General features: G+C 33.9%; 5 protein-coding genes across 10 annotated transcripts; 1 reads left to right on the top strand and 4 right to left on the bottom strand.

Annotated features, from left to right (window-relative positions):
• The first annotated feature begins 562 nt into the window (after positions 1-562).
• Positions 563-7,452, top strand: LOC11437440 (transcription factor TFIIIB component B''). Of its 4 annotated transcripts, none has more exons than XM_024773714.2 (16): positions 563-962; positions 1,053-1,196; positions 1,690-1,958; positions 2,043-2,109; positions 2,188-2,262; positions 2,363-2,505; positions 2,584-2,650; positions 2,832-2,923; positions 3,031-3,213; positions 3,306-3,705; positions 3,791-3,885; positions 3,981-4,024; positions 4,890-5,109; positions 5,257-5,401; positions 5,541-5,674; positions 7,091-7,452. In XM_024773714.2, the coding sequence occupies exons 1-16, from the start codon at positions 911-913 to the stop codon at positions 7,244-7,246; spliced, it is 2,286 nt and encodes a 761-aa protein (XP_024629482.1). In that variant the 5' UTR covers positions 563-910; the 3' UTR covers positions 7,247-7,452. The 4 variants fall into 4 exon arrangements, with proteins under 4 accessions (XP_024629482.1, XP_024629483.1, XP_024629481.1 ...); XM_024773715.2 differs by having other exon boundaries at positions 1,684-1,958; positions 3,315-3,705; XM_024773713.2 differs by having other exon boundaries at positions 1,684-1,958.
• A 2,850-nt stretch (positions 7,453-10,302) lies between these two features.
• Positions 10,303-12,781, bottom strand: LOC112417235 (zinc finger BED domain-containing protein RICESLEEPER 2-like). The gene is made up of 3 exons (XM_024772544.2): positions 12,606-12,781; positions 10,626-12,349; positions 10,303-10,523 (listed from the first exon to the last, which is right to left on the bottom strand). Exon 2 carries the CDS (start codon positions 12,260-12,262, stop codon positions 11,468-11,470), a length of 795 nt encoding a protein of 264 aa, XP_024628312.1. The 5' UTR covers positions 12,263-12,349; positions 12,606-12,781; the 3' UTR covers positions 10,303-10,523; positions 10,626-11,467.
• A 2,090-nt stretch (positions 12,782-14,871) lies between these two features.
• LOC112417092 (zinc finger BED domain-containing protein RICESLEEPER 2) lies at positions 14,872-17,350 on the bottom strand. Its single transcript, XM_024771982.2, has 4 exons — positions 17,206-17,350; positions 15,751-17,088; positions 15,336-15,651; positions 14,872-15,239 (listed from the first exon to the last, which is right to left on the bottom strand). The coding sequence occupies exons 1-4, from the start codon at positions 17,218-17,220 to the stop codon at positions 15,181-15,183; spliced, it is 1,728 nt and encodes a 575-aa protein (XP_024627750.1). The 5' UTR covers positions 17,221-17,350; the 3' UTR covers positions 14,872-15,180.
• A 1,689-nt stretch (positions 17,351-19,039) lies between these two features.
• Positions 19,040-22,185, bottom strand: LOC112417140 (zinc finger BED domain-containing protein RICESLEEPER 2-like). The gene is made up of 4 exons (XM_024772199.2): positions 21,291-22,185; positions 19,844-21,190; positions 19,423-19,744; positions 19,040-19,323 (listed from the first exon to the last, which is right to left on the bottom strand). Exons 1-4 carry the CDS (start codon positions 21,303-21,305, stop codon positions 19,247-19,249), a joined length of 1,761 nt encoding a protein of 586 aa, XP_024627967.2. The 5' UTR covers positions 21,306-22,185; the 3' UTR covers positions 19,040-19,246.
• A 138-nt stretch (positions 22,186-22,323) lies between these two features.
• On the bottom strand, positions 22,324-24,803 carry LOC112417161 (zinc finger BED domain-containing protein DAYSLEEPER-like). Of its 3 annotated transcripts, none has more exons than XR_003007704.2 (4): positions 24,720-24,803; positions 23,255-24,603; positions 22,833-23,078; positions 22,324-22,735 (listed from the first exon to the last, which is right to left on the bottom strand). XR_003007704.2 is itself a non-coding variant. In XM_024772305.2 (4 exons), the coding sequence occupies exons 2-4, from the start codon at positions 23,300-23,302 to the stop codon at positions 22,641-22,643; spliced, it is 441 nt and encodes a 146-aa protein (XP_024628073.1). In that variant the 5' UTR covers positions 23,303-24,603; positions 24,720-24,803; the 3' UTR covers positions 22,324-22,640. The 3 variants fall into 3 exon arrangements, 1 of the variants encoding a protein (XP_024628073.1); XM_024772305.2 differs by having other exon boundaries at positions 22,833-23,130; XR_005643417.1 differs by lacking the exon at positions 24,720-24,803 and having other exon boundaries at positions 22,833-23,130; positions 23,255-24,699.
• Positions 24,804-27,147: the final 2,344 nt, after the last annotated feature.

Raw genomic sequence — 27,147 nt, 5'->3', positions numbered from 1 at the left:
TTAAAATAAAATATCAAATGAATATTTACAATGTTTAGTGACACTAAAGAATGTACTACAAACACTTCTTAACGACCTTTAGATATTATATATTTATAGAAATTGACTCATTCCATACATTGAAAGTTGAACAATCAAACTTTTTCTATAAACATTTTATTAATTAGGAATCTTTAAAGGGTATTCTTAAAGCATTTGTTAACAACAAACCAAAATAATTGTTAGCGTACAATTATTTTATATTGATCAAATTAAAAAAATATTCCCGTGAATTTAGTTCAGTTGGTAGGGATATTGCATATTATATGTAGGGATCGGATTCAAACCTCGAATACTTCACTTCTCTACAATTTAATCGTGTGAGCTCTAGTCAGCAGACTACTTAAAAAAATAAAAATGGGATGGTGTCTGAACCTAATGTACTATGTAGCAATGATTACATTCAATAATAAATACTACCTCAAAAAGAAAAATTGGAAATTGACAAAAATAATCACGTTAAAAAAATTGAGAAAAGCTATCGATATTTTAAAATGAAGAATTGCGTTGCGGTTCGAACCCACGAGCAGACCCAACATTTTTCCAGTTATCAACCATTTAAGCTGTGTAATCCGAAGGAGATAAATAAAAAATTAAAACCCTAAAACAAAAGAAACCCAGCAGCTCCAAACAAAAAAATACAACCGCCGTGGCTTTGCTATTCTTGTCTTGTATCTGAAACAAACAAGTCGGAGTTGCACTGTTCTCGTCCTGCCGGGAAACCCCACCGGAGTTTCGCTCGCCGGAAATTCGTCACCCTTTTGACATTTTCATTTTTCCGGTAGCGCGCGTGATTCCAATTTGCAGTTTTCTGTGCGCGTGATTTCAATCAATCTGCCGATTGCGTGACACCTAATTAATTAATTGCGTCATGGATGATCTTTTTGACGATATTGTTCCTACTACTACTACGACTACACGTGGTAACTGCTAATGGAATTTTGTCTTTCTTTTTCTCTTCTTCTTATTTTTAATCAATGTATTGAATTTTGGTTATTGTATTGTTTTTACAGCGAGAGGTAGGTTTGCGCCTAAGGCTAAACCCAAACCACCACCGCCTCAAAAGAATAATGTATCTGCATCAACCACTCACGAAGAATCTCAACTAATTTCTCCCAAAAATGATTCTCATAATGCTGACATCAATGTCAATAACGGTGAGTTATGTTGTTATTCGCATTGTATTTATCATAAGCTATATAAGCTGTTAGTTTCATTTGCTATCCCATAGAGTTTATGGAAATAAGTTGAAAACAACTTATGTACTACATGTTATAAGCTGTTTCCATCAGCTATTCTGAAAAGTGATTATATCAATGTATTTGATTATATCCCATAGATTTGATTCTGACATGTTTGTTTGTTTTCGAGTATAATTGATTCCAGTTGAAGCTAAGATTTGTTGCTTTTGATTTTAGAATTGATTTTTACGCACAAATTTATATTCTAACTCACTTTTACATGAATGTATCCGAACACAAATCAATTCACCTTCAACTCACTTTTAATCAAATTAATTTTACATTGTCAATTAACTCAAAATCAATTCTTGTCACCGAAGAACCAAACATATACATAGTAGATAAGCTCAAATAAGTCAATCAAACATACTCTGATTCCCTTCATATCTATCATGTGATTTAGTAACAGCGCAGTCAGTTCACCCTGCTAATGCTGTAGAGAATGTATTGAATAATGCGGCTGCTGTATCTACTACTGACTCAACCATAGGTAGTAACAAAGAACTGCCTACAAATGGGGAAGGTTCTTTTCTTGACAGCAACAAGAGTTTGGAAGTTATTGATAATTCATTAGAGGTTAGCCTAAACGCGGGCTTCAAAAGCGCTTCAGGCGACATTAACAATGGAATATCTGAGAGCGACTTACATTCAAGTTTTGAGTTTGGAGAAGTGCGAGAGGTAGAATTTTGAACTTACGTGTCTTACCATGTATTTCACTGCTTCAGATGTGTTTAGTCAGCTTTTGGTGGATATTATGTTCAGGTCTTGTCTGCGGAAATCGAGCTGGATCCTTTCAGTGATGTCCTCCCTGATCCTGGAACCGGAAAGGGTTAGGAATATTGGTGTTATTTTAAATTTGCCTCATATACCTGAAAAGATAAATTATCTGTATTTGTTTTCATTGTAGCTAAAAAGTTTCAACCCAAGATTAAGCCACGACCTAGAGTCAGCAATACACCAGCTACTGCTTCTGCTTCATCTGGTGAGTTGCCTACTTGCACAAATGATAAGTTTACCTTTTCACACTTCAGGCATTCTTAGGACAGCCTATTTATCAAATAAGTTTAATTGTATAAGCTCAGGTATTCCATTTTCTGAAGATGATAGAAGCTTGGAAGCAGTTATTCCTTCCCATTCTGATTCCCTGAATGCTATGCCTTCAGAGTCTGCAGTTCACGATGGAACTAGAGATTTTCCTTCTAGCTTTGGTAAATCAGTTGCAGAGGTAAAATTATATTTACTATCATTATTTCAGTTTCATTGATTTTTCTAGTAATGATAAATTTTGTACCTACACATATAGAATGCAGATATTTTTTCCGGGCTAGAATCACTCGATGACATTCTCAACCAAGATGCAACTGGTACAGGTGAGTTATTAATGCTCTGCAGTTTATCAAATTATATCAGCACTTTTCAAACTCCCACGAGTTTTGGTTGTTTTACATTTCCATTTATTCTCTCTCTCACTCTCATGTTTAATTGGCTCTCAGCCAATTGTAATTACCTGGCCCTGGGATTCTTTACCAGTGATTGGAAAATTGTTTGCAGCAAAACCAGATCTTAAATCTTTCAATGTGAATGGCGCGGAGGAAAAATTTGTCCTTCCAGGATACGATGGCAAAAGTAGGTCGGAAATACAGGTGAAGATTATGTGATTTATTGGATACGAGAATTTCCTAAAATATATGCCAAAAAAATAATGATAATTTTTTGGTATAAAAATGGGCCCGGTTATTATTTGTTTCAGGAAGGCGCAGACTTGAACCCTGATCCTGACTGCCCCATTGACAATGTCTATGATGATTATCAATCCATGAAATCTGGCATTGATCCAACATCTGAAATTCCAAGGCATGAAGGCTTGACAAATTCTCCAGATAGTCCCACATTGGCTGACCTTTTGCAGCAAGACGATGCTGGAGAGAAAGAAGTAAATATCTGTTATTATGATTTGTCATTTTTTTTTCCACTTATCTGATTGTGAATATGACCGTGTAGATGATTTGTAATTTTATTCGCAAGCTTTCTCAGGTTGCTAATGAGAGAAAAAAATCTCTAAAGAAGCATAAAATATCTTCTATTGCTGGTGTGGAGGATAAAGGTGGTAAATCCTCAAGGAAACCAAGAAAACAAGCAGCTAGTAAACCTACTAAAAACTCATTGAATGAGGCTGTTAACGGTGATGATGTCCTCGACCCTCCTTATGTTATTGATGGAGATGAACTTGAAGAAAATGACGATGATGACGACGTGGATTATTCATCCAAGAAGACAAGCGCATCAACAAGTTCAAAGAAGAAATCAGTGGCTAAAAAGGGAAAAACATCTAAAAAACGCAAGAAGGCTAATGATGATTCAGAAAAGGTTACTGAAGAACCTCCTAAAAAGTTCCCCCATGCATCTCGGCGAAGAAAAAGATGTGGTAAACTTGTCAAACTATATTTTAACTATTGTCTATGATGATTATATATTATATGCTTATTGTGAAAGTATTTTCATTTTCATAGTGGACAAGGCTCTGCTGGAAAATGACTATCTTGATCAACGAACAATACCTATTAGGGATATTATTTTAATTGCAGAACATAAGGAGCGGTTGGCGGTGAGTATTCTCAACTATAACTATTGTGTTACAATGCTAGCAATTGATATTGTGGGTTAAATTTCACCAACTGTTTTGTTTGTTTCTCTATGTAGAAAAAGGAGGCAACACCTTCGCAAACACCTTCCACCAATCAAAGGTACATTAACACCACACAGCTTATGAGTGTATTTATCAGAGTATACATAGCATAGTTAGTAGCTTGAGAAGTTAAGGTATACATGTTATTTGATAGAGTTAGTTAGAGCTGGTTACTCCTATGCTTGCTTTCAGTTAGACAATTACAGAACTCTACATGTATTTTCTGGTCGCTGTTTATCTTTTGCAAATTAGTGTATACCACTGTAAACATCTTGTATGCTACAAATGTTGGAGACAAGGCATGTGAATACCCTGCACCGAAACCATCATATGGAATACACTGCGTCTTTTATTCAATGATTTTATGAAGTCATTCAGAAAGTTAATATTTCGATAAATGGATTGACATGTTGTCAAGAAATTCATTATTTTCATCGTTCAAGAAATTGGTTCAGGTGGGCTGAGGCATGGAGGATGGTAGATGTGACAGTATGAGAGTCTAATTACACAGTGCAATTTATATAGCAATCCTCTGTTCAGTCCAAATTTAGGAGCTAGAACATCTGTAATAACCGCCATAACTGATTCTGCTAGATTTACAGCTGTCGCTCTAGTATAAATACTAAATCTATATTAGAATCATTTAGAGAACAACACATTAATTCCTTTTCCCTGCAGCAGTTTATGATGAGAGTCAGTGAGTAAAATGTCAGGGATATAAATCAAAGGTCCTTCTTTTTTTGGTATTCATACATGCATTCGGACCACAACATCCTCTTCTCAGTAGTATTGAACAAAAAGGAAAAACAAAAACATTATATAGAAACTGCATTTCATGCGATCCACTTGCCATTGTTACTGTCACTGTTGAATCATATGCAATATTCTATATAGTTTTCACATCTCAAAATATTTATATGCAGTGATGGGGATTTTCATCATGATGTGGATTTTCATCATGAGGCTGATGCTAATTATGAAGAGGAGTTTTTTGGTTCAGACGATGAATTTAGAGACCTGGATGATGATGATCGAGCCACTGAAAAGATTACATCAACTACTCCTTTATTGAATTACCAGTCTTTCATGGACAAGGCACCTAGGGGAAAATGGTCAACACGAGATACTGAAAAGTTTTATGAGGTATTTGCATAATTTTTACCATGTCAGGCGTTAATATTTTCGTAAACACTGTTATACACACAATAATTGTCCTTTGGGTTTGGGGAAGGGGGATGGGAGTAAGGACCGTCCTTTTCAATAAATTAACTTTTCATTTTTTAAATATAGGCTATTAGGCAGTTTGGCACAGATTTTACTATGATACAACAGCTTTTCCCTGATAAAACACGTCATCAAATTAAGTTGAAGTACAAGAAGGAAGAGCGACAACATCCTTTACTGTTAACTGATGCCATGAATAATCGTGGAAAAGGTAAACTCTTTAGTTACTTTTCTATGTTGTTCACTCTACTTCATGGTTAATCATAAGTTTAGAATGGTTTATTGTTCTTTACTCCTTGATGAGGGAATAAAACTCTACTGAATAAAATATATACTCTTCGGTGTTGTAGATCTTTCTTTTTTTAAATTGGTGGTTGAGAAACAGAAACAAAATTCTAATAAGGAAGAAGATACTGCTGAAGATGCCTCAGATTTAATGATAGGGGAGGGTGAGGAGAATGAGGACCCAACACCTGGAACTAAGGTTTGCACACAGTTTTGCTTTCTCTTTTGGTGTCACTATTCTTTTGATGCACATGGTTTATGGTAATTTTTTGTAAAATTCCATATTTATCAAATAAATAAATATTCCTATTGCATGATGTTTTCCCGTGGAAGTGTGGAACTTAACTGGTCCTTCTACCAAAATTAACATTTTTACTTTGGTTCAGTCCTTTGTTTATTAAAGTTCTTACACAAGATGTAGAGCATTTTTAGCTTTGAAGTTCAGCTGGCCGAGTTATTTTTATTGCTGCAAGGATGCAAAATAACTTGCCTTGATTAATAGTTCTGTTGTTTCTTTTTGATAAGAAAAATGTTTTATTTTTGTATTTTTTTTATGGAAATCCTCCAGCGGATAAAAATCAATACTATAAGGAGAAAACATAAATGAAAGCCAGTTATTCTAATTATCGCTTGAGATGTTATTCCCTTCCACTCCCTCCAGTACCCCCTCTCTCGTACTCTATTGTATGTGATATGACATTAAACCTTTCCTAAAACTGCTGTTGACACATCTTGTTTGGCTGAGAAACACATGTAAAATACCAAAATGCCCTTCTGCAGTTAACTGCCGAGGAAGTCCAAAACCGGCTGCAGTTAACCACCTCGGCAGTTAACTGCCGAAATTCAGTTTCACCCATCGGCACTATAATGCCTTTCCACAAATTTTCATATTTTTCTAATATTTAAGTACAATTGTTACTATATTGCCTCAAAATAAACAAAAGTTACTAGATCCATGAACTACATATAATTCTCTATGTCGATTTGGTATTATATAGCCATTGAGGAGTGATTAATTTATTTTGGCATGACTCTGAGTTCATAAACATCATAGAGTCAACTTGCATGTATGTCAATTTTAGATTGGATATTATATGCACTACAATTCCTGAATCATGAGTCACATGTTGCGTGTCCATGAAAGACAAGATGTGGAGAATTCCTGTTCATGGTGTTGCGTGTCCATGAAAGACAAGATGTGGAGAATTAGATAGAATAATACTGTCAAAATGGTCCAAACCATGAGCTTCTTGTGGGTTTGTGAACGAAATGGTTTCCAGTTTCCTAAAACTGAATTTCGGTAGTTAACTGCCGAGGTTTTCCTCAGTAGTTAACTGCAGCCGGTTTTAGACTTCCTCGGTAGTTAACTGCAGCAGAGCATTTTAGTATTTTACATGTGTTTCTCAACCAAACAAATGTGTCAACAGCAGTTTTCAACCTTTCCGGACATAACCTAGCAAATAAAGATAATTATAAGTGCCAAGTCTTTCCCTACTTATTTATAGGTGTAGGATATCCTTGATTAGATCGATACATTTGTAAATTTCTGAAGCCTAATATTTCTTATCCCATATTAACCTTGCTAATTTTAAAGACTCTTGTTATCTGAGTGCAGGAAGAGGTTGCAACAGCTGAGCAGGAGCAGGACCACATCAATGTTAAAGATCAAGAAGATTCTATGGCATATCCAGTTCCAGAGCAATCTGACGATAGTGACGATGGGTTACAAAATAATGAAGACGCATGGTATCATTATCAGAGTGCCATTTAGTGATATAAAATAATAACCACGAATTTTGATCTTATTTTAAAAAAAAATGGGGAAGGGGAAATTTTGCATTTGAGATTTGAGGTTACAAAGTCAAACTCTTAACACTTAGGTGACACTTACACTTGATCTCATTTTTTAAATTGGAAGATTACGTGATATTTTAGTTTTTTGCTGATTGATTTGTGAAATTACTTCGTCAACTTTTAGTTTCTTAGTCCCACGATATTTATGAGGTAAATTCTATGGTACACCCAATATATTTGAGTGTACCGGTACATCCAATATATTTGAGTGTACCGGTACATTTACTCTTTAAATTAATAGTTAAATGAGTTGTTTTTGAAGAAAAATATTGTTTTTTTATCACTTATAATTATAATAACTAAATCTTATTCATCAAAAGTGTCAACAAAATAATTATTTTTTTTTTGAATTTTTATCACTCTTGATTGAAAACATTGATTATTTTTTACGATAATATATAAAAAAATTACTATGATTCTTATAAACAATGAAATGATGTTTTTTCTTACGAAATGATGTTCTATAAAATATAAATATTGAAAAATAGTTATTTCTTACATGAAAAATGATCGTTAATTTATAAAATTATAAAGCGAGAGTACCGGTATATCTCACTTTGTGAGTGTACCGTAGAAGTTCCTTATATTTATGTCTCTTGTAAGGTGCATGCATAACTTTGATTTGAAAGTTTGGTCAATAATTTATTTGGTCAATAATTTATTTTTCTATGATGTCTCTAGTTCCTTATATTTATGTTTTGTATGGTGAGTATGATCAGTATCACATGAAAAACGCCGCAATTGATTTATAAATTTGGTCAATAGAATTGATTTATCTTTTAATCTATGATGAACGCTGGAAGGTACTCCTTCCGTTTCAAAATGAGTGTCACTTTAGTCAAAAAAATTTGTTTTAAAATGAATGTCACTTTATATTTTCAATACAACTTTAATTTTTTTCTTTCAACTTTACCCTCACACAATTTTCAATGCAACTTTAAGTTTGTCTTTTGATTATAAAGTAAGGCAGTTTAGTAAAAGTGTTATGTCTAATGATTATTTCATTCCATTCCTTAATCTGTGTGCAATTGACTAAAGCGAAACTCATTTTGAAACGGAGGGAGTAATTGTTTTGTATGGTTGGTGAGTATCACATGATTCATATCCATGCTATTTACAGAAATTGATCTGGATAACGATTAGCCTACTTTAGCAGTTGTCTCCCTATATTTTTGAACTCATTAGCCTACTTTTAAATTCACAACCATCATAGACAACCGTTGAGTTCTATTTACTACAAAGAACGTGTCTACAGATTTAAATGAGCTCGTAATTGCTGAGCTGTTTAGGTATACCATTGATGATTTGCTTAGGCTCCATCAGTGTATGAAGAAACGCATTATTGTATGACAATATTCATTAAATTTATAGCCTGCAAATATATGATCCTTATATTTTGATATTAAATTTATCTCTCTCTTTGACATCATTGTGCTAAAACCCGCACCATAAAAAACAACTTCGATATTGGCACAATAAGGACAACCAATCCATTCAAGCTATTTATTAGTATATAATAATATATCTTTCCTCCGCTATGTATGCATGCATATTTCGTACGAGTGTCCTTTTTGTGGTACTTTTTTTTTTTATATTGAGGGTGGCAGCGAAATCCTACCACCACATGTTACAAGGTTTAAATATCTTAGGTCTAAGTACAAAACGATAGATATATAGGAGATGTAAATCATTGAATCTAAGTTGGGTAGTTGAAATGAAGGAGTGTCTTAGGTGTTTTATGTGATATGAAAATACCGTTTAAGTTGAAGGGAAAAATTTATCGAACAACAGTAAGACCAACAATGGTGTACGAGATAGAGAGTTGGGCAGTAAAGAACCAACACAAACATAAAGTAAGTGTAGTGGAGATGACGATGTTACGTTGGATGTATGGTGAGACTAAAGAGGATAGAATTAGAAATGACGACATTAGAAAGAGTTGGGGTAACAACTACAGTAGAAAAGAGACTAGCTAGACTTAGGTGGTTTGGATAAGTAGAGAAGACCTGTAGATTATATAGTAAGGAGAGTAGATCATACAGAGGGAGTCAGATCATTAGAGGTACAAATAGGTCTAGAAAAATCATAAAAAAACTATTAGAAAAATCTAGAAATAATCGAGTTTGAAAAAGATATGGTTTTTGAAGAACACTATAATGTCGTTTAATTCATATAAACAATCTCAATTAGCAAGACAAGACTTGATTGTTGTTGGAGGGTGGCTGCGGGACTCAAATTTCTCAATGTACCGCTTAGGTTTTTATCGATGTACTGAGAAACATCTTTTTGTATGAAAAACATTCATTGAATTTTTAGCCTCTTAATTCTTAAATATAAGATCTTCTATACTTTCCATATGGTATTTAAGTTATATCCTACCTTTGTACTCTAAAATACTAGTTCCAGTTTATGACAATTGCTATCTCAATTTTTTGACAATATTTTAGAATCCTCCATATATTGTGTTTTTACGATATCCTTTGTGTCCATCAAAACTCGAGCAAGTTCAAAAACGATAACAAGAAGAGGAGGTACAATTTCAATAACGAAATTGAAGGTTTAAGCTATGAAAATAAAATTATGCAAAATAAAATAATCGAAGTGATGTTACATAACTATGTCATTATTTTTCCCATCCTACGAGCTTCTCGGACGTCCTATTCGGATTTAAAAATCCGAAATATACTTGACAAAAAAAAATCCGAAATATTTCAATGTGTTTTTGGAGGTTTTTACGCGGTTAGGATTCTAAAATCCGAATCATATAGGGCACGTTTAAAGTTCATAGGATGAGAAAAGTAACAGCCTTACTTTTATTATCAGCAACAATCTAACATCCAAATAGTCCAACAACAAAAAAAACTCACAAGAACACACCAAGAATGACTGTTTTCATCCAACATTAACCATTAGCAAGCAAACAAATCCACACAATATAAATTAAAAACATATATACATTACAAACATACAAAATAAGTCCACCAGTAAGTGCGTAAACCATAACCAAGCAGCCATACATAGTTTTAATCTAAACCATAAAGCCAAAAAATCATCATAAACTAAAGTTAAATAAATACAAGCAAATCAATCATCACCACCATCACAATCATCGTCAAAATACGCATGCTCCATTTTTTCATCGCCGTCAATTTCGTTCATAGTTTCTTCAAAGTCATCATCGTCATCCTCTTCATCTACATATCAAAATTGAAGAGGTTAATAATTAAATAGACCTGTGGTTATCAAAACAACACAGTTACATATATATACATTAAAATTTAAATTACATAAAGTACCATTGCTGACAAAATTGTACAACCAACTGCAAGTACAGATTCTGGCTTCCACATTCATAGGCAGCATAAGGTCTTTATACTTTTCAAATACGCGTGCACCCATGCAAAATTCCAAATCAGATGCGACAGTGGCAATGGGAACACTTAACAAGTCACAAGCCAAAATTGATAGATCTGGAAATCAATTATAATTACTCTTCCACCATTCTAATACATCCATGTCTTCATAACAACGAAAATCCAAACTTGATTCATCCAAGTAAACATCAAGTTGAGACTTTCCAGTAACAAGTTGTTGATGGTGCATTTTCAATTCCTATTACATTTCACAAGTGAAAAGGAAAGCAACGAGGTTAATTCCAAAAAAATAAACTTACCCCAAATATACCGTGAGATAAAGACTTGGAGTTCTTTTGCAATGACATGGTCGAAGATTGGCCCTGAACAGTTCTTTGCATGCCAGAAGAAGTACGTTGGCTAGAATACTTGCCAAATAGCATGTACAACTTCGTCCTTACTTGTTGCAACTTCCTTTCACAGGTTGATGCATCAAGTTTTGAGTAACAATAAGCCAATGTTGAAAATTTAATCCGTGGGTCAAGAACCGCTCCCAATGCAAGAACAACACTGTACTCATTCCAAAATTTGTCAAACTTGCTCATCATCCTTTCAGCCATTCTCTTTATAACTTCATCTTCATCTCCCAAAGTAGCAACTAGAACACATTGGACTTTCCAAACTTGCAAAAATTACAAATTGGAAGTAGGATGCGTTGTGTCATTAATCATGTTAGCAGTTTCACAAAAAGGCAACAAGAATGCACAGATCTTTTCTACTCTTTTCTACTCTTCTACCGAAGGACATAACTCATAATTATCCTCATACAAGTGAAGACTTTCAAACACACGCCGATATTTAAGAGCACTTTCAAGCATCAAATAAGTTGAGTTCAGACTCATAGACGAGTCCTGATGCAAGCGAACGGAACTATCGACACCACCAACCTTTTCAATGCATTCCTTAAATTTCTCCCTTCTACTCTTTGAATGCCTCACAAACATGATGCTCTCTCTAATTTTTGACACGGCATCACTAACTAGTTTCAACCCGTCTTCAACAATCAGATTTAAAACACGTGCAAAACAGTGCCCGTGAAAGAACTCTCCATCACACAACAACCCATTTTGCAAACCAAGATGAGATTTCAATTGTTCTTGTAGAACATTATTCTCGACTGAATCATCTAAAGTAAGAGAAAAAATCTTTTTCTCTATTCCCCAATCATTCAACAATTCAATCATTCTTTCACACATCTCACCACCAGTGTCAGGGTAGACACTACAGAAATTGAGAACCTTACTATTTACCTTCCAATTCGCGTCAACAAAATGAGCGGTCAGACAAATGTAAGGCATAGTAGTGCAAGATTCCCACAAATCAAAAGTTAAAGATACCCTATTAGGAATGGTAGCCAATTGTTGTTTAAGCTTAGATTTCTCTTTCATGTACAAATGAGTGACATAAGCCTCAATAACATTTGTAGGAGGTATAACAGCATTTCGATTTAAAGTCTCAGTGTACCTCCTCATTCCCTCGTGCTCCAAAAAATCAAAGGGTAAATCAAGTGCAAGGATCATAGAAGCACATGCATCCACAACCCGTGATTAGGTTTGATCTACCTCATCGTCAAATTCCATTTTTTCTTGTGACATGACTTCCACAACCTAGATTCCATTTCAGCATTATAAATTATTATTACATTTTTTCAAAATCATATGTTAGAATAAACTACCAGAATAGTCTCTAAAATATCAATTCCTTGTCTTTTAGTCCCTCAAATTATATAGATATAATAAGTAGACCCTAAAGTATATAAAATCCTTCAAAATGTTAGAGATTAAATTGACGGATTTTCATGTTATCATTGCATTGAAAGATAAGAAACTTATAAAAAAAAAAAGGGCAGTTTGAAGAAAATACCTGTGCATGAGACATCGTAGAGTCACCGTAAGGAGACGGCGGCGAGAGTGACGAAATGAAGAAGAGAAAGTGAGAAATGAGGTACGCGGGCTTGCTATTTATATTCCCCCCTCTACGATCCAAAACCCTAAACGGTACCCGTCGGAGGTTGAGCGGGTTAGCCGTTTAATTTTAGCTCATCTTATCTTATGTGTTTTCTTTCAATTCCTTTTTTTTTTTTTAAGTTCAATTTTTTTTTTTTTTTTCTTCTGATAACTAAGATGTATTTAAGGCAACGAAGACATTTCAAAGACAACTTACAAAGATTCCTACATTTAAATTTCTAGAAAAGCATTGGTGGAGCTCGAATCTAAGACCTCTCGGATTAAACCTCTCGGATTTAATGTCTATCTTTTTACTATTAGACCAAACTTTTTATGTTTTTGTATCAACAAAATCATTTATTCGTTATGTATTATCTAGAGTATTGTACGGTTTAGTGATGCAATAATAGTTTTTAGAGAAATTATATTTTAACACCTAAAAGGTGCATAAAGAGGGAGCCAATTTTGATATCAAAATTGGACAAAAAATTAGATATGTAAGACAAAAAATATTTATTAAATGTAATTAACCATGATTTTGAACTTCATTAATTATACTTTGTCTAATATATATTTGAAAATAAATTATGATTAATTAATATCATGTATATTTTAACGCATGAAAATCATATATATTTAAAAACAATTTTTTTTTTTTACAATGCTAAAGAAAAGAAGAAAAGAAAAACAAATACAAACTACTCTCTAGGAAAGAAAGTCTCAACTGCATCGATCTTCAGGGGATATAAAAAACCATCTGGAGGGGAGGCATGATAAACCAAATCATCATATGAGGAGGCACCAAGCTTGACCAAGAAATCCGTACATTGATTTCCCTCTCTGATAGTGCGACAAACAATAATATTACTATTTGTTTTACCGTTAGAAGTATCAATGACTTTCACTATTTTAGAAGTCTCAAAATAGAAAACGAGAAAGTACAAATTCAAAAAAATTAAAAGTTTAAACTAAGAAAATTATGCAAAATAAATTTCTAAAGTATTATTTGTCACTATATCAAGTGTGGGTAAAAGATTTACATTGGATATAAAAGTGAACGTTGAGCAACCTATAAATAAGGATTCATATGCCTAACGTCTTAAAGTTTTTGGTAAGATTCGGTGTCAAATTCCACTTGTGTGCCCAATTTGATGCCCACTCGAACCCCATCATGACCCAAAATTATTAATAAATTACTACTTCTATCATCATCAACAATCTAAAGTAATGATCATAAGAACAATTCACAAGAATAAAGAACATTACAATTTGATAGCAGCCTTGTTTCCTTATATCCAACATCAAACATTAGAAAGCAGACAAATCCACATATTACAAGTTTTATTTTGCTACTGGCCTAGAGACCAACACATTTTGAAACTAACACGCATACGAGAAGGAAAAAATGCGGTAATCCAGGTTCGAACCCGAGATTGCATATAAAATGTCCTCACAACCAGACCAATAAATTGTATTAATGAGGATATATTACAAGTTAAAAACAAGTCCAAATCACAAACATTCAAATCCATCAATGAGTCCACAATCCATAACCTAACAACCATATATAGTTATAATTTCAAACCATAAAAGCCAAAAAAAAACATCATAAACCAAAGTTAAGTAAATACAAGCAAATCAATCATCATCACCATTGTCGTCAACTTCAAAATCAATATCATTAGACGCTTTGCCACCCCATACATAATGTTTTATCATATCTCTATCCAACTCACTAATTGAAATCTGAGTAGCATGTTTTAATGTTTCAAACAACTATTAAAATCATATGATGCATGTGAGATAGATAGGATATCAGGGACAGAGAGACATGAAGTATTGATGCTAAGAAGCAACGGCCATCAGCAGCAAGTGAAACAAGGTATAAGAACTATACCTGAAGCTCTTACCTTCAGAGAAGCCAAAACCACTAGATGTAGTTAGAATCATTAACCTTTTGGGTTACAACTACAACCAAAAATCTATGAACTGTTTCAATTTCTAGTACATAAGCCATGTTGAACAAACCTTGTAATTGTATACTCTTCAATGACAGGAGTATATGCCAGTAGACTTAATAATAAGGAAATGTGGAGAATCAAAAGATGGAACCCAAAAGCCGAATGCAAGAGCTAGAAGCTCTACAACTTGAAAGTGCAATTTAAGAGAATAATTCACAAGAATAAAGAAAATTATAATTTGATCATAATCTTGTTTCCTTAAACATGGAATTACATACTAACTTCATCCAACATTAAAAAGTAAACAAATCCACATAGTACACGTCAAAAACAAGTCCATAATCACAAACATATAAAATCCACCGGTAAGTCAACAAACCATAACCTAACAACTTTATATAGTTCAAATTTTTTAAACCATAAAAACAAAAACAAACATCATAAACAGAAGTTAAATAGATACAAGCAAATCAACCATCATCACCACCGGCGTTTGACTTCAAAATCAAAACCATTAGATGCTTGCTCCATTTAGTCATCACTGTCAGTTTCATTCATTATTTCTTCAAAGTCATCGTCGTCTTCTCCAACTACATATCATAATTGAAAAGGTTAATAATTAAAGTGACAACTAGTTACCAAAACAATACAATCATATGTATTTACACTTAAATTACGTAGATTACCATCGCGAACAAAATTGTACAACCAATTGCGAGTACAAAATCTAGCATCCAAATTCATCGGTAACATACGATCTTTATACTTGTTAAAAACGTGCAAGCCTATGCAAAAATCCAAATCAGAAGCGATAGTGTTAACGGGAACACTTAACAAGTCTCGAGCCAATATTGAAAGATCTGGAAATCGATTATTATTACTCTTCCACCACTGTAATACATCCATATCTTCATAACAACGAAAATCCAAATTTGACTCAGCTAAGTAAATATCAAGTTGGGATTTTCCAGTAACAAGCTGCTCATGGTGAGTTTTCAATTCCTATTATATTTCACAAGTGAAAAGGACAGCAACGAGGTTAAACAAATTCAAGATAGAGTGTAATTAAATTATGAATTCCAAAAATATATATAAACTTACATCAAATAGGCCGTGAGATGAAGACTTCAATTTCTTTTGCAATGGCATGCTAGAAGATTCGTCCTGAATAGTTCTTTGCACCCCAGAAGAAATACTTTTGCTAGAATACTTGTCAAATAGCATGTACAACTTACTCTTTACTTCTTGCAACTTCCTTTCACAGGCCGAAACATCAAGTTTTGAGTAACAATGAGCCAATGTAGAAAACTTCATCCGTGGGTCAAGAACCGCTCCCAATGCAAGAACAACACTATACTCATCCCAATATTTCTCAAACTTGCTCATCATCCTTTCAGCCATTCTCTTTATAGCTTCATCTTCATCTCTCAAACTATCAGCTAAAACACATTGAACTTTCCAAACTTGCAAAAAATACATGTTTGAAGTAGGATGTGCTGTGCCATTAATCATGTTAGCAGTTTCCCTTAAAGGCAACAAGAACACACAAATCTTTTCAACTCTTTTCCATTCTTCTACCGAAGGACATAACTCATAATTATCATCATACAAGTGAAGACTTTCAAACACACACCTATATTTAAGAGCACTTTCAAGCATCAAATAAGTTGAGTTCACAGTCATAGACATGTCCAGATGCAAGCGAACTGAACTATCAACACCACCAACCTTTTCAACGCACTCCTTAAATTTTTGCCTTCGACTCTTTGAATCCCTAAAAAACAAGATGCTCTGTCTAATTTTCGACACAGCATCACTAACTAGTTTCAACCCCTCTTCAACAATCAATTTTAAAACACGTGCATAACAATGCCCGTGAAAGAACTCCCCATCACATAACAACCCATTTTGCAAACCAAGTTGAGTTTTCAATAGTTCTTGCAAAATGTCATTCTCAGATGAATCATCTAAAGTGAGAGAGAAGATCTTTTTCTCTATTCCCCAATCACTCAAAAACTCAACCATTCTCTCACACATCTCAGCTCCAGTGGGATCAACAGTACAGAAGGTGAGAACCTTACTCTTTAATTTCCAATTCGCGTCAGCAAAATGAGCGGTCAAACAAATATAAGTCTCGGTAGTGCATGATTCCCACAGATCAACAGTTAAAGATATCCTATTAGGAATGGTAGCCAAATCCTGTTTAAGCTTGAGTTTCGCTTTCGTGTACAAATCCGAGACATAAGCCTTAATAACATTTATAGGAGGCATAACAGCATTTGGATTTAAGACCTTCATGAAGTTACTCATACCCTCGCGCTCAAAAAAATCAAAGGGAAAATCATTTGAAAGGATCATAGAAGCACACCTTTTAACTAACCATAATTGATCTATCTCGCCAATAGATTCCACATTTTCTTGTGATATTTCTTCAATGTCCTAAATTACATTTCAACACTGTTAATTATTATTATGTTTCTAAAATCACAGATTAATACTATTGCATTGAAAGCTAGGAGACAATAGACATCAACAAAAACAGATTCGAAACAATACCTGTTCGTGAAACATCGAAGAGTCGGCGTAAGGTGTTGGAGAGAGAGAGAGAGCCAGTGAGGTGTTGGTGTGAGTAAGTGACGAAATGGGATAACTAAGAAACGAGGTTCGCGGGCTCAGTATTTATATCTAAAACCCTAAAATGGCCACCCATCGTGTTAAACCGGTTATTGCAAACCCATTTGGTTGTCTTAGTGGTATTGGCTTGGGACATAGAAGTGTGGGATTTCATTTTTGCCGATGTCAAAAAAAATAAAATAAAAATTATTGCGTGTCAATCTAGTAGCTAGAAGTTCATCTTTTAAGATGAATAAGCATATTATTCTATCATTGAATTAAGGATTTGGTTTTTGGTCTTTTATTTATCAATTTGTTTTATTTTATTTTTGGTTGTGTGTCAAAAGATAATAGAAATTTTTTGATAAAGAAAATGATAGAAATTATTTTTTTGTCATAATATAGTCCGCCTTAATTTTGTAGAAAAATATGTTCCACCCCTTTCTTCTTTAATTATCGAAAATGGTTCGTTGAGTCAACGTTTAGTTTAAAATTTGTCTTTATCTTTTTTTCACATTCTAATATAAATAAATAATTTTCACACATATATATATATATATATATATATATAAGATTTTTTTTTCGTGACTTTATCAACTTAGTGTGATGTTTTGTTCGTCGTCTTAATATTGCATTCTTTAGTTTCTTGTTATGGTGGCGTCTTTCGATTGACATATCAACTTTGATCGGCTATATATTGAATCAATTACAACTTAAATTTTACGTTTATATATTATAGTCTATTTTAGGGATCCATTGATTATTTTTTTTGCTTCGCCACTACTTGCAGCTTCCATGTATTGATTAAAAATTACCATAAATTGAATCACATTTATTTTTCTAACCGGAATTTTATGTAAACAACGCAGTATCTTGACCTTATATTTATAATCTTGATATCAAATAATGAAATGCTTTCATGAATTAGCAAGAAGAACAATGTCAAAGCAAGAGAGGCATGGTTGTATAATGGAGGTATTCGGGTATTCTGGACTTGCTGAAGGAGTGGCTACCTACACATCAACTTATCTAGAATAATTTAGAGTATGTACCTTCCTGTATTTTATCACCAAATCAAAAGAAAAACTAGATATATTAATTAGTGTGCAAATAGTTAATCATAGTTAATCCAAAGCTGAGGACCACTTATTTGCAGTGACTGTGAGTAGTAAATACTACAGGAAATAGAAGAAAAAAGAGACGGTGAGCAACTTCTGATATGAAACTACAAGCAATAAGCAACTTATACATCAGTTTGTTGTCATGACAACAAGAAACTATAAATCTGAGCTACTACAACCATAAGAAGTAACAGAAGCCACGTTTTGGTAGAATGGAAACATATATTCAAATTATATGATGCATGTTAGATAGATAGGATAGCAGGGACAAGAAAGTTAAGGTTAATGAAAAAGGCAACCACCATTGGCAGCAAGTGAAAAAAGGTGCAAGACAATACCGGAAACTTTTAATCTCAGAAGCCAAAACCACTAGAAGTAGTTAAAATCCTTTAAAGTTTAAGAGTTGCAACCAAAAATCTTTGTACTGTTTCAATTTCTAATACATGCATAGGCTATGTTGAACAAACCTTGTAATTGTATTCTTGAAGCTCTGCAGCTAGAAAGTACTATTCTTTCTACTTCAGTAGTTGGAGTGTTGTTGGATTTCACACTTCACACAAATGGTTGACCGTTAAAAGCAAAATCAATTTTATTGCTTGGGAGTAATGGTTTGGAGATTGGTATAACCAAAACCAGGATCAAAATAAACACAAAAATAAGGAATGATTTCATACAGATCCAAATTTGATAAAAGAGAACAAATCCACATATTACAAGTTAAAACAAGTCTACAATAACGAACATTAAAAGTTAAGTCCACCAGACCAGACCATATCCTAACAATTTAAAAGATAAAGTCAAAACAAACATGATAAATCAAAGTTAAATAACTACAAGCAAATCAATCATCACCGCCATCATTGTCACGCTTGCACCATTTTTTCACCATTATCAATTTCATTCATTATTCCATCCAAGTCATCTCTGTCGCCTTCTCTGTCTACATATCACAATTGAAGAGGTTAATAATAAAATTGACCACTGGTTATCAGAAGAATACAATCATATTTATTTACATTTAAAGAACATAGTAGATTACCATCGCTTACAAAATTGTATAACCAACTGCGAGTACAGATTCTAGTTTCCACATTCGTGGGCAGCGTACGATCTTCATACTTGTTAAAGACACGTGAACCCATGCAAAATTCAGAATCAGAAGCAACAGTGGCAATGGGAACACTTAACAAGTCGCAAGCTAATATTGATAGATCCGGAAATCGATTATTATTTCTCTTCCACCATTGTAATACATCCATATCTTCATAACAATGAAAATCCAAATTTGACTCATCTAAGTAAACATCAAGTTGAGATTTTCTAGTTTCAGTAACAAGCTGCCGTTGGTGCACTTTCAATTCCTATTATATTTCACACGTGAAAAGGAAAGCAATGAGGTTAAACAAATTCAAGGTGGAAAGTAATTAAATTGCTGATTCAAAAAATATATATAAACTTACATTGAATAGGCCGTGAGATAAAGACTTTAATTTCTTTTGCAATGGCATGGTAGAAGATTGGTCCTGAGTAGTTCTTTTTAGGCCAGAAGAAGTGCTTTTGCTAGAATACTTGTCAAATAGCATGTACAACTTTCTCTTTACTAGTTGCAACTTCTGCTCGCAGGTTGATGGATCAAGTTTTGAGTAACAATAAGCCAACGTCGAAAACTTCATCCGTGGGTCAAGAACTGCTCCCAGTGCAAGAACAACACTATACTCATCCCAATATTTGTCAAACTCGCTCATCATCCTTTCAGCCATTCTCTTTATAACTTTATCTTCATCTCCCAAACTATCAACTAGAACACATTGGACTTTCCAAACTTGCAAAAAACACAAGTTTGAAGTAGGATGCGTTGTGTCATTAATCATGTTGGCAGTTTCATAAAAAGGCAGCAAGAACGCACAAATCTTTTCAACTCTTTTCCACTCATGTGCTAAAGGACATAACTGGTAATTATCATCATACAAGTGAAAACTTTCAAATACATGCCGATATTTAAGAGCACTTTCAAGCATCACATAAGTTGAGTTCAGACTCATAGACATGTCCAGATGCAGGCAAACAGAACTATCAACACCACCAACCTTTTCAATGCACTCCTTAAATTTTGTCCTTCTATTTTTTGAATTCCTCACAAACATGATGCTGTCTCGAATTCCATACACGGCACCACTAACTAGTTTTAACCCCTCTTCAGCAATCAGTTTTAAAACGCATGCAAAACAATGAGCATGAAAGAACTCTCCATCACATAACAACCCATTTCGCAAACAAAGTTGATTTTTCAATTGTTCTAGCATAACATTATTCTCAAATGAATCATCTAAAGTGAGAGAGAAAATCTTTTTCTCTATTCCCCAATCATTCAACAATTCAATCATTCTCTCCGAAATCTCCGCTGCAATAGGAGGGTAAACAAGACGAAAGTTGAGAACCTTACTATTCAACTTCCAATTCGCGTCAACAAAATGAGCTGTCAAACAAATATAAGTCTCAGTGGTGTTAGATTCCCACAAATCAAAAGTTAAAGATATCCTATTAGGAATGCTAGCCAATTCTTGTTTAAGCTTTAGTTTCTCTTTCGTGTACAAATGCGAAACATAAGCCTCAATAACATTTGTCGGAGGTATAACAGCATTTGGATTTAAGAACTCAGTGTACTTCCTCATTACCTCGAGCTCCAAAAAATTAAAGGGCAAATCATGTGCAAGGATCATAGAAGCGCATATACCCGCAAATTGTGATTCCCTTTGTTCTACCTCGTTATCAAATTCCATATTTTCTTGTGACGTTGCTTCGACGACCTAGATTACATTTCAGCATAGTAAGTAAATTATGATTATTACGTTTTCAAAATCACAAGTTGTTATAATTGAATTGAAAAGGGCAGTTTGAAAATAATACTTGTGCGTGAGACATCGGAGCAGACGGCGATGATATGACAGAGACGCAGACGAGAGAGGCGATGGCGAGAGTCGCGGACTGAGAAATGAGTTCGTTCGTATGTGCTGACTTAAATCCCCAAATCTTGTTTCATTCATTCAGTTTTTAGTTCTGACATTTTAATTTATTTATTTTTAATTATTTTTCTTATTTAAGAAAGTAAAATATTTGATTGTCATCAAAATCAAAGGTGTAATAGAGGGGACAAAATTGCTGATATAGTAAAACAGTGGAACAAAATTGGATGGAAAAAAAATAGGGGATCCAGAATTACAGATTTAGTAAAATAGTGGGACCAAAGATGGTTTATATTAAACCCTTAAACCGTTAGGTGGATAAAAAAATTGGTACACATTAGTTGGAGAATTTCATTAGATCAAAAAGGTGAAGAAACACTTATTTGCGGTGACTGGGAGGAGTAAATAATAGAGGAAGTAGAGATAAAAAGAGACTGGGCAACTTCTGCAACTATAAGAAATAAGCAACTTATATATTAGTGGGTTGTGGTGACAATAAACAAACAATAAGATAGAACAGGGTGCAGGAAATATTACTAAAACTATTACTGTCAGAGAAGTCAACACCACAAACAGGTGGTTAAAATTCTTTAAAGTTTAGACTTGCAACCAAAAATAAACTTGTAATTGTATTCTTGAATGACAAAGATGGAACTTAATTATAAAGAAATCTGGAAAATCAAAGATGGAACCCAAAAGCAAATGCAAGAACAAGAATCTCTACTGCTTGAAAGTGCTATTTTTTCTACTTTAATGATTGGGTTGTTGGACTTCATGCTTAACACAGATGGTTGGTCATTGTTACATATAGATATAGCAGTGTTCAAAGGTGAAAGAAATTAAATATGCAGCCAGGTGCTTTAAAACCAAAATTATGTTAATTGCTTTGCTGTAATGGTTTGGATATGGATATAACCAAAATCAGAACAAAATAAAACAAAACAAATGATTGATTTATAAACCAATCCATCTTTGATAATATAAACAATTCACAATAAAAAAGACAATTTCCACTCTTTGGTAATACAAACTAACTTCATCCAACATTAAACATTAGAAAGCAAACAAATCCACATCCACATATTACTAGATACAAACAAACAAGTTGACAATTAAAAGCTTTCAAAATTAAGTTCACCAGTGACCAGTGACTCCAGAAAACATAACCTAACAACCATATATAGTCTTAATTTTTTGAACCATAAAGCCAAAGTTAAATAAATAAAAGCAAACAAATCACCATCACCATCATCATCTTCATTCATCACCGTCTTCTCCAATACTGTCATCATCTTCATTCATCACTGTCTTCTCTATCATCGTCACCATCATCACCACCGTCAATTTCATTCATTATTTCTTCAAAGTCATCGTCGTCGTCTTCTCCATCTACATATCATAATCGAAGAGATTAATAACTAAATTACCCAGGTGGTTATCAAAACAATACACTTATTTATATTCACATTTAAATTAGATAGATTACCATCACTAACAAAATTGTACAGCCAACTGCGAGTGCAAATTCTAGTTTCCACATCCATTGGTAACATGCGATCTTTATACTTGTTTAACACACGTGAGCCCATGCAAAATTCAAAATCAGAAGCCACTGTGGCAATGGGAACACTTAACAAGTCGCAAGCCAATATTGATAGATCTGGAAATCGATTTGAATTACTCTTCCACCATTGTAATACATCCATATCTTCATAAGAACCAAAATTCAAATCTGACTCGTCAAAGTAAACATCAAGTTCAGACTTTCCAGTTTTAGTAACAAGCTGTTGATGGTGCATTTTCAATTCATATTATATTTCACAAGTTAAAAAGAAAGCAATAAGGTTAAACAAATTCAAGATAGAAAGTAATTAAATTGTTGATTCAAAAAAAATTATATAAACGTACATCAACTAGGTCGAGAGATGAAGACTCAGAGTTCTTTTGCAATGGCATGGTAGAAGATTGGCCCTAAATAGTTGTTTGCACCCTAGAAGAAGTACTTTTGCTAGAGTACTTGGCAAATAGCATGTACAACTTTGTCTTTACTTTTTGCAACTTCCGTTCACAAGTTGATGGATCTAGTTTTGAGTAACAAGCAGCCAATCTTGAAAATTTCATCCGTGGGTCAAGAACTGCTCCCATTGCAAGAACAACACTACTCATCCCAATATTTCTTAAACTTGCCCATCATACTTTTAGCCATTCTCGCTACAAATTCATCTTCATCTCCCAAACTATCAACTAAAACACATTGAAGTTTCCAAACTTGCGAAAAATACAAGTTGGAAGTAGGATGTGTTGCGCCATTAATCATGTTGGCAGTTTCACAAAAAGGTAACAAGAATGCACAAATCTTTTCTACTCTTTTCCAGTCTTCTGCCGCAGGACATGAATCATAATCATCATCATACAAGTGAAGACTTTCAAACGCACGCTGATATTTAAGAGCACTTTGAAGCATCAAATAAGTTGAGTTCACTCTCATAGACATATCTAGATGCAAGCGAACCGAACTATCAACACCACCAACCTTTTCAACGCACTCCTTAAAAAATTTCCATCTACTCTTGGAATGCCTTACAAACAAAATGCTCTCTCTGATCTTACAGACAACACTCTCAACTAGTTTTAACCCTTCATCAACAATCAGGTTTAAAACGCGGGCAAAACAATGCACATGAAAGAACTCTCCATCACATAACAACCCATTTTGCAAACAAAGTTGATTTTTTAATTGTTCTTGCAAAATGTCATTCTCAGATGAATCATCTAAAGTGAGAGAGAAAATCTTTTTCTCTATTCCCCAATCACTCAAAAACTCAACCATTCTCTCACACATCTCAGCTCCAGTAGGAGGGTAAACAAGACAGAAGTTGAGAACTTTACTATTTAACTTCCAATTCGCATCAACGAAATGAGCAGTCAAACAAATATAAGTCTCAGTAGTATTAGATTCCCACAAATCAAAAGTTAAAGATATCCTATTTATTAGGAATGGTAGCCAATTCTTGCTTAAGCTTGAGTTTCTGATTCGTGTACAAATCGGAGACATAAGCCTCAAGAACATTTGAAGGAGGCATAACAACATTTGGATTTAAGCAAGATGCGAGGTTCCTAATTCCCGCCAACTCAAAAAAATCAAAGGGAAAATCATGTGCGAGAATTGTAGCAGCACACATAGGCACTAACTCTGATTCAATTTGATCTACCCCGCTATCAGATTCGACATTTTGTTGTAACATTAGTTCGAACACCTAGAATACATTTCAGCATTAGTATTATGTTTTTAAAATCACAGAATATTATTATGATTGCATAAATAGCTAAAAAACTTGAATAAAGAAAGAGCTTGAACAGCAACAACAAAAACCTGTGCGTAAGACGACGGGAATGGAGAGTAAGGCGGCATGACAGAGACGCAGACGGAGAGAGTAAAATGAGGGCTTAGTATTTATATCTCTCTCTCAAGGGAACAAACTGCCCTTTCAATTCAAAACCCTAAACCGGGCACCGCGTCGGGTTAAACGGGTTAGGCGGGCTAAACGTGTTAGCCGTTTGATTTTAGCTGAATATCAATGAATTTTGGTTTTTATTTATTTATTTATTACTATAAGTTTTTTTTTTTTTTTTGAGCTTCGAGGGTAAATTCACAAATTAAAGTCTATCGATACATTTACTTTTTTTACGATAAATAAAATTTCATTAACAAAAAGTCTGGCAATAAATCAAAAGTTAAGATTGCGAAAATATAAGGTGGGGTCTCTTCAATCCATATACAGTCGATATTATGAAGAGAGTATTGAGCTAGATAATGAGCAGTTTGGTTAGTCTCACGTCTAACATGCAAAAAATCTTAAACTCCGAAAAAAGACATTAAAATTAATGCAATCTCCAGTAATAGATCCAACATAGTTGAGATGTTGTTGATGAGTGTTCAGCGCCTGAATCACATTAGAAGCATCTGATTCTGCTATAAGATTAAAAAAAGAAAACATGTCTTTTGCAAATTTCAACCCCTTCCGCATAGCTAAAGCTTCTCCTACCTTTGAATCTGGTAATGAAAAGACTTGACAACAACTAGCAGCAACCACAATACCTTCATAATCTCTTACAACAACACCAATACCCCACTTACCCCTCTATCTCCTTGATATCCTGAATTAGCACTGCATATGCATGAAATTTAGGTACCTCTCCTGTAATGAGGCTGACGGAAAGCTGGGAGTCCGAGAAGCAGACTAATTCATCAATTCCCATGCTTACTGCTAGATAGAGGCCTTTGTGAATGGCTGTGAGTTCAGCTTGAAGAATGCACGTTGAGCCTTGAATATATCCGGAAAAGGCTTTAGTTTATCGATTCAATTTTATATTTTGTAAGATTCAATTCATATTTTTATTCTAGAAAATCCTAACGATTGAATTTACGCACATACTAAATATTGATAAGCATTCCAAACCTTGTTAGGATTTATCAGTCCATCAACTCTCTAACATTGTAATGAACCTTGTTTACTTTTTAATTATGTGACGAACCCAATCTATCAGCCAAAGTTTGGTTAATTGATATATGGGTAGTGTGTAAGTGTAACAAAGTTTCCATTGATGATAGTTTCATATTTTGAATGGGTGGTGTGTAAGTGTAACAAAGTTTCCATTGATATTGATAGTTTCACATTTTGAATGGGTAGTGTGCAAATGTAACAAAGTTTCCATTGAGATTGATACTTTCATATTTTGAAGATAGCTGTTTAAAACCCAGGTTGCTCAAATTGGGAAGAAAAAAATAAAGTCTATCAGTATTGTAGAATTCGAGAGCTTAGTAAAACAAATGTCAGAAGAGAAACTACCTCCTCTTTTTTCGAGAATTAAGAGGGCTGAAGCCAAAAGAGAAAACAAAACATAAATCATCCTGGGAGTAAAAACTCCGCTTACATCAACAAAAAACACAGCTAACTTGAGCAGAAACAGCTCATAATTAAACTTCGTCCACTGTCATAATCAATATTACGGAGGGAGAAGACATCATATCAGAGACTTTACAATTGAGTACAATTTTCTTTATCTATTTGCCTATAATAAGCATTCCACTAGTAAACCAAAGCAACACAATTGTACCAAAAAGAATACTATTTACCATTGAAATAAAAATTGTGGTGGCCTATATCAACAGGTCACAAACTACGAAACTAAGAGTCATGTCTCAAGAAAACATGTCAGTAGAGTAGACCAGGTTACAATTACTGTAAGCACTTAAACCATTAGGAGTAGAATATACTATGATCAAAATGGGGGAGAAGCACTTATTGGCAGTGTCTACGGAGGAAATAATAGAGAGGAAAAAAAAGAGACGATGAGCAACTTCTGATATTACTGTAACCAACTTACACATATTAAGTGGTAATCATTCATGACAATAAGCAACTAGTACAACACTGAACTACAACAAAAGCTGGCAGGATCACTTTCAATAATAAAGCAACATGCAAAAGTTGCTGAAACTACAAGCAACAATAAAAGCCCCATTTTGCTGGTAATAACAGCAATGGTAATCATACGATACATGTGAGATATATAAGATAGCAGTGACAGAGAGAGAGAAACCAAGTGAAATAAGGTGCAAGAACAATACCTGAAATATGTTCCCATTCAAGTAGATTTACATACTAGTTTCATCCAACATTGAACATTAGAAAACAAACAAATACACATATAACCAAGTTAAAAACAAGTCTACCATTACAAAATATAAAAATCTAAGTCCGCCAGTAAGTCCAAAAAACATAGCCTAACAACCATAT

Source organism: Medicago truncatula, chromosome 8 (genome assembly GCF_003473485.1).
Source record: "Medicago truncatula cultivar Jemalong A17 chromosome 8, MtrunA17r5.0-ANR, whole genome shotgun sequence".
In the NCBI taxonomy this organism is placed as follows: Eukaryota; Viridiplantae; Streptophyta; class Magnoliopsida; order Fabales; family Fabaceae; genus Medicago; species Medicago truncatula.
The sequence above is the reverse complement of the archived record's forward strand: the minus strand, read 5'-3'. Positions and strand labels throughout refer to the sequence as shown.

Bases quoted from the DNA above. Each gene is read 5' to 3' on its own strand.
- LOC112417140 (XM_024772199.2), bottom strand. The intron at 19,745-19,843 runs GTAAGTTTATAT...GAAATATAATAG, and splicing joins TATCTCACGGCCTATTCAAT to GAATTGAAAGTGCACCAACG. The intron at 19,324-19,422 runs GTAATCTACTAT...TGTGATATGTAG, and splicing joins ATACAATTTTGTAAGCGATG to ACAGAGAAGGCGACAGAGAT.
- LOC112417235 (XM_024772544.2), bottom strand. From the start codon at position 12,262: ATGATCCTTGCACTTGATTTACCCTTTGATTTTTTGGAGCACGAGGGA.
- LOC112417161 (XM_024772305.2), bottom strand. From the start codon at position 23,302: ATGCCATTGCAAAAGAACTCTGAGTCTTCATCTCTCGACCTAGTTGAT. The intron at 23,131-23,254 runs GTACGTTTATAT...CACCATCAACAG, and splicing joins CATCTCTCGACCTAGTTGAT to CTTGTTACTAAAACTGGAAA. The intron at 22,736-22,832 runs GTAATCTATCTA...TATGATATGTAG, and splicing joins GTACAATTTTGTTAGTGATG to ATGGAGAAGACGACGACGAT.
- LOC11437440 (XM_024773713.2), top strand. From the start codon at position 911: ATGGATGATCTTTTTGACGATATTGTTCCTACTACTACTACGACTACA. The intron at 1,959-2,042 runs GTAGAATTTTGA...TATTATGTTCAG, and splicing joins AGTTTGGAGAAGTGCGAGAG to GTCTTGTCTGCGGAAATCGA. The intron at 2,651-2,831 runs GTGAGTTATTAA...AATTGTTTGCAG, and splicing joins CCAAGATGCAACTGGTACAG to CAAAACCAGATCTTAAATCT.
- LOC112417092 (XM_024771982.2), bottom strand. The intron at 15,652-15,750 runs GTAAGTTTATAT...GAAATATAATAG, and splicing joins CATCTCACGGCCTATTTGAT to GAATTGAAAACTCACCATGA. The intron at 15,240-15,335 runs GTAATCTACGTA...TATGATATGTAG, and splicing joins GTACAATTTTGTTCGCGATG to TTGGAGAAGACGACGATGAC.